Below are 5842 nucleotides of genomic sequence, written 5' to 3' on the forward strand. Positions count from 1 at the left end.
ATAACCTAGAGAAAAAATAAAATGGTGGCAAAACAATTTGACAGCCGGCAAAGAGGGTTTGTGTTTCGATTTGTTAGTTTGGAAAGTGTGTGTTTTTATAAATTATGGAACTGATAGAGTTTGTGGACGATTTTCTGTAAGACCGAAAGTGGTTGGATTTGGAGCACGCGTTAAACTCCGCTTCTATTGATTTCCACGCGAAATTTTTTTCTTTCCACAAAACATTGTCGCTTTTTTTATTTTCAATCACATTTTTGTGGCGCAAAACTAAATTTATTAGTACTTCGCATTCCTCAGTACTAAAGTTTACACCCCTTCGCGCTTTTTCTCCATTATAATGCAGTTTTTAAAAAACACGTGCGACTCCCAAAGTAATGAACGAATACAATAAACAACACACGAAAGCTAGCAGTAGACGTTGTCATGTTGTCAGACGTGAGCCTAGACCGTTTAAATGCGACGTTGCCACACAATGTATCTTTTTAGCAAATCAAAGGATACTCATAGGTCGTGAAACCGTTGCTCGGTAATCGGGACATTAATCATCGGATTAAGTTATGTGATAGTTAGTTATTCAATACTTTACTCAGAGGTGGTGAAATAGGCCCTTAGTATCACTGGTATATTATATGTATATTATATATACAGCTTCTAACCAATATTTCAAGTTTGTCCAAATTTGTAGACATCAATAGGATTCAACCCCCTTGGGAGTTTAAACAGAGATGGAGAACATTTCATAGAAGGGAATATAGTCGAGAAATTTACGGGGCAATATCAGATCGTCAGCTCTGTAAATTCCTAGATATCAATATTTCCTTTTAGAAAATGTTCTTCATATCAGTTGAAATATATAAAACAACGTTTCACTTAATGTAGAGAACCAAATTTAAAGGAAAGAATATATAAGGCATTATATTATTTTTATTAAAAGTTTCGCATTGCACTTATATATTATTCAAGCTTCTACATAATTTGGTGGATTTTTATGGAAAATAATTATTCGGCTTTTTATTTTACACCGTTTGCTGCGATAGAATTACCTCTTTAAAGACTGGCTCATAATTCCTTTGCGCGCAGTGATGTAACGATAAGAAATATTCTTAAGTTCAGACGTTTAAAAAAGAAACATGGATATATTCTAATAAATTCATTATATTCGTTAATTCATAAAAAAATATCGTTTAATTTAGCCTTGTTGTAGTAAAATAAATTATAAATTAGTTCATGTCAATAACCGACTGAATATGTTTCACGCAAACACCGGCCACAAAACAGCGTTTCCGTCCTCCTTGTTATAAGTTCTTACTTGGTCCTCTCCCTTTGAAAAAAATATTGTTATAATGGCGTCAAATTCATTCTTCGCGTAGCGAGGATAAATATATTTTATTAAAATCCAACCTCCAGTGAATCGAATCCAGTTCTTGTCAACAAAAATTTGGACAAACTCAAAATTCTGTTATCGAAAATCGAAGTAGGCTACTAAATTTCGGGGCCAAAAAAAAGTTTATAAAGAAATTAAATCATTGATTATTTTTGTTACCCAGTTTATATATAAATTATCAGAAAAAGAGAGCTTTAAATTAATATATTCTCTCGAGTCTTCAAAGCAAGAGTTATAAAGATTATGGGCAAGTCCATTTGCATGCTTTTGGTGTTGTTTTGATTTACAAAATATAATCTCCAAGGAAAAAAATGTTGATATGAAAAATGCTGATGACGATACAATAATTGATCGCTGGAAATCCCAAAGATCACTGGATTACATGATTCGTTTTATTTATAATCATTTATTATCATATCAGAAAATTGTATAAATAGCTAAGGAAAAACAGTTTCAGTTATCACTTACAAGATGTTCCGCTTCGTTGTGTTGGCTTCTTTTTTGGTTCTGGCCCATGGTAAGTAACGCATAATTTTTGCAAATTATAATAAATATGTAAATTCGGTTTAAATTAATGAACGCAAAATATACAAATGAAATAGTTTTCTCATGTAGGAATATTTTGGCTGAATTTATTGCCGTGCTACGCTCTTACTTTTAATTAAAAATATGTTTTAAATTTTATATTGGGTTTTATAATAGAATTTAAATGTTGAAATATAAAAATAATGTTTAAAATACTCTGTTAAAATAGTTATTAAAAAATGAAAGTAAATGAATAAAATTAAAAAATTTTGTAAAATATTTGTTTTTATTTCACGTTTAGTTATTTTTTAAAGAAATTTATTTAAAATTATCTCCACATATAAGAACAGGCATTTTATTTTCTTTCTTGTTTGTAAAAATGTATTCGGAACAATAATTTATTAAAAAGTAATTTATTTCCATTCACTATCTGATTTTATTCTAACAGAGAAAGATTTTTTATTCTTCATGATTTTCAATTAATATACTCATACCTACTAAAGAGAGCAAAAATACTATTTAAGATTTATCACTGTTTTCTTTCTAGGGGCTTCCCTCCGTCCAATCTTTGGTATTGGCCAAGCTCCCATAGTCGGTGGTGAGCAAGCCAGCATCACTGATGCCCCATGGCAGGTGGCTCTTCAGTACGCTTCATCCGGCACCAACTACAATCTCCGTTGCGGTGGCTCCATCATCAGCCCAACTGTCATCCTGACCGCTGGACATTGCACAACTGGGTAAAAATTATCTGTTTTATTGTGGCAGTCATGTATATTTATTAAAATGTCTTCATTCGCTTCTAATAGTGCGACCTGAATTTTTCCAACAAATTATACTGTTTTGCGAATCGACTGAAAGAACGTTTATGGCTCAGATTTATATGTAACAGAGGTTCTTTATTTTTGTATTATGGGAACCAAACCGTGTGATGTGATCAAAGGTCCGAGGTTCAAATCCCGCTCTACCACAAATTGAAATGACAATAGTAAATTACTAATCAAAAGTTGAAAACGGGAACAAAATTAATTTGTTAAGGTACATCACAAGAACGCAGTTTATTTTTACTAATATATAAAATAACTTTAATTAAAAAAAATAAAAAAAAGTACTTTAAAAATGTTCAACTCAATTTATTTTATTTTAATTTAAATTGGTATTTTGTGTTAAAACTGCTTAGATAATTAATTTTAAAACTGCGTTTATTTTGACGTTACGTACTGTGTTCATCAATCATTTAATTTTAACATTCATTTGAAAATGCCATAACTAAACAAAATAATTGTCACGGAATTTTCGATTTTATATTTGTTTAAATAAAATAAAGTCATCAGTTGACTCCAATCAGAGTTTGATTTTTTAAATTATAAGTTTTAATATGGAGTTCGACAAAATTATCACCAATTCAATCAATTATGGGAACATATGAATGCATTTATACGTCTTTTAAAATATGTGTAGAAGATATTCTTGACTTTGTATTTCTTCTGAAGTGTGCAAGTAATCGATTATATGACTACATGTATAGAAGTGAACACGTAGACCAACAATTTTCAGAAAAACATTTCCTGAATAATTTGATTTTTTTTCTCACAAATGCACCATTTGTACGATGTCTCATGTCTCACAAACAATTTCAGAACAAGCGCAACTAGGTGGCAGGTTCGTGCTGGATCTAGCAACCACGCTTCAGGTGGTACTGTACATGCCGCTTCCAAGGTCGTCACCCACGAGAGCTACTCTTCATCCAAGATCGACTACGACATGGCTGTCATCATCCTCGCTACCCCTATCACCGTCGATGGTACTAATACCAAGCTGATTCCTCTCCCAGCACAAGGAGAAGATGTTGCTGCTGGAGCCGATGCTTTGGTCACTGGATGGGGATCAACTTCGGTAAGTTGCTCTAGATTTTAAATTCAATTTTAATGCTGATAGTGTCAGCATTTACTTTAAATAAGTATTGCTTGGCTCTAATAATAATAGGCGTTGCCTACAACGTGAAATAATACCATCAAATTATTCTCTTCACACCAATAATGAATCGGGTTGTGGTCCCGTGGGTAGTGTTGCAAACCGACGGGCTAAAGGTCCAAAGTTCAAACCCCACTCTATCACAAGTTGATTTATTTTTTTCAATAGTGAGTTATTCAACGCTAAAAAAAAAATGTTTCAATTCTTTAACTTCAGTAAAATCTAAAAAAGAAAGAATTGGCGAAATATGAAACAACATTTAAACAACAAAAACATTTAAACTAGTAAAATAATAAATTAAATTAACGCTGTAAATGCCTTGACTTCTATATTCCCTTCTCTTAAATTTTCTCCATTTCTGTTGTTATTTGTTAATATTCATGACTTCCTAGGGGGTTAAATCCAGTATTTTGTATGCAAACATTTGGAGAAACCCAAAATATTGATATGTTATTTGAGATTTTTAATTGATTTGTTAAATATTTTCAAAGTGTATATTTAAATAAAAAGTCATTAAATACGCCGTATTCATTAATATCTTTGGTTTGATTGATATATTTAATTGCCAAAAATTAATTTACGTCCATAAAGTATAAAAGTAGATAATTTTTTTTAAAAACTGCTATTTTGTTCAAGTCCTCTAATAGGCATTGTCAGATTAGTAAAAGTCAGCATAATTTTAATGTTTATTATTAGGTATATTTGTTTTTTTGCATTGCATCTTCAAAAAGCATTCAGCAATAATTGAACCGAGTTTTTGTACGCGTACCCTTTAAAATTTAGTTTTCAGAAGATAAAACATATTTTGAATTTAGTCCTTTTCGGGTCAATTATAATACCACCAAATAAAATATTTAAAATTATTGCGTTTTCATCAGAATATTTCGCTTCTTCGTGCTTTTTACTTGCATCCCATGTTTTACATTTGAATAAAAACTTAAACTTTTGGCGCATTACATTTTCTTTGTTGCAACAGGTCCTAAAAAAATTACTTTAATCTTCTCTTTCGGCAAACGGTCCCAAATAGGATAATTCCTAAATAACTAATATCAGTGTGCAATGACAATTAACAACTTTTGTGGTAATTTGCATTAGCTTGTAAGCCGAAAATTCAACCATTTGATCAATGAGCAGAATACAAATTTTGGAACCATTCTTGAAATGTTCGTCACACTAAAACATAAGTTAAAAGAATAATGCTAGAACTTATGTTTGATCTTCGACTAATTTCGTTTTTTTCACAGTCTGGAGGATCCGTCACCCCCGTTCTCCGCAAGGTTGTCATCCCCGTTGTAGACCAAGCTGCATGTGCCGCTGCTTACCAAGGATTCAACCCCATCACCGACAGGATGATCTGTGGAGGAGTTTTGGCTGAAGGAGGCAAGGACGCCTGCCAGGGAGACTCTGGTGGCCCATTCGTCGTTGGAGGAAAAATCGTCGGAGTCACATCCTGGGGTAACGGCTGCGCTAAGCCCGGATACCCAGGCGTCTGGGCTAGAGTTCCATTCTTCGTGACCTGGATTCAAGGCCAAATGTAAATGAAAATCTTCCAAAAACCATCAATCACTATTTTATATTTTTTTCACCCCATCGAAAACATTTTGTAAATAAACAATTTTTAACATATTCATTTTTTATTCTTTTAGAAGGCCAGTAGAAAATAATTATTATTTTAATTAAATTATAATTGTTTGTTATTACTGGTTTCAATTATAAATTTCATATGATTTTACTATTTTGATAGCTGTTTTTTTTTAAATCGCAAAAAAGTACATGGTTTCAATCTAAAACAAATTTGTTTTTTAGGTACTTCTGATAAAAAAAATAAACGTTTTTTATATATACGCCCAATGTCATTATTATAAAGAAAAATAGAAAGACACAATGTTATTTAGTGGACTTAATGGGAGTGGAAGCTGCAGAGAGGTGTTTTTAGGTGTTATAGTCTTATGGTATTAAAAT

The 5842-nt window shown here is 31.9% G+C and overlaps 1 protein-coding gene across 1 annotated transcript; it reads left to right on the plus strand.

Annotated features, from left to right (window-relative positions):
• Nucleotides 1–499: 499 nt before the first annotated feature.
• On the plus strand, nt 500–5504 carry LOC148283186 (trypsin-1-like). The gene is made up of 5 exons (XM_088223904.1): nt 500–565; nt 1842–1901; nt 2457–2646; nt 3547–3802; nt 5125–5504. The coding sequence occupies exons 2-5, from the start codon at nt 1856–1858 to the stop codon at nt 5416–5418; spliced, it is 786 nt and encodes a 261-aa protein (XP_088080030.1). The 5' UTR covers nt 500–565; nt 1842–1855; the 3' UTR covers nt 5419–5504.
• The last annotated feature ends 338 nt before the right edge of the window (nt 5505–5842 follow it).

This window comes from Micrasema longulum, unplaced genomic scaffold (assembly GCF_059751315.1).
Source record: "Micrasema longulum isolate JH-2025_06_02 unplaced genomic scaffold, ASM5975131v1 h1tg000254l, whole genome shotgun sequence".
In the NCBI taxonomy this organism is placed as follows: Eukaryota; Metazoa; Arthropoda; class Insecta; order Trichoptera; family Brachycentridae; genus Micrasema; species Micrasema longulum.

Coding starts and splice junctions, on each gene's coding strand:
- LOC148283186 (XM_088223904.1), top strand. CDS start 1,856: ATGTTCCGCTTCGTTGTGTTGGCTTCTTTTTTGGTTCTGGCCCATG. Junction 1,902..2,456: donor TTTTTTGGTTCTGGCCCATG/GTAAGTAACGCA, acceptor TTTTCTTTCTAG/GGGCTTCCCTCCGTCCAATC. Junction 2,647..3,546: donor GCTGGACATTGCACAACTGG/GTAAAAATTATC, acceptor AAACAATTTCAG/AACAAGCGCAACTAGGTGGC.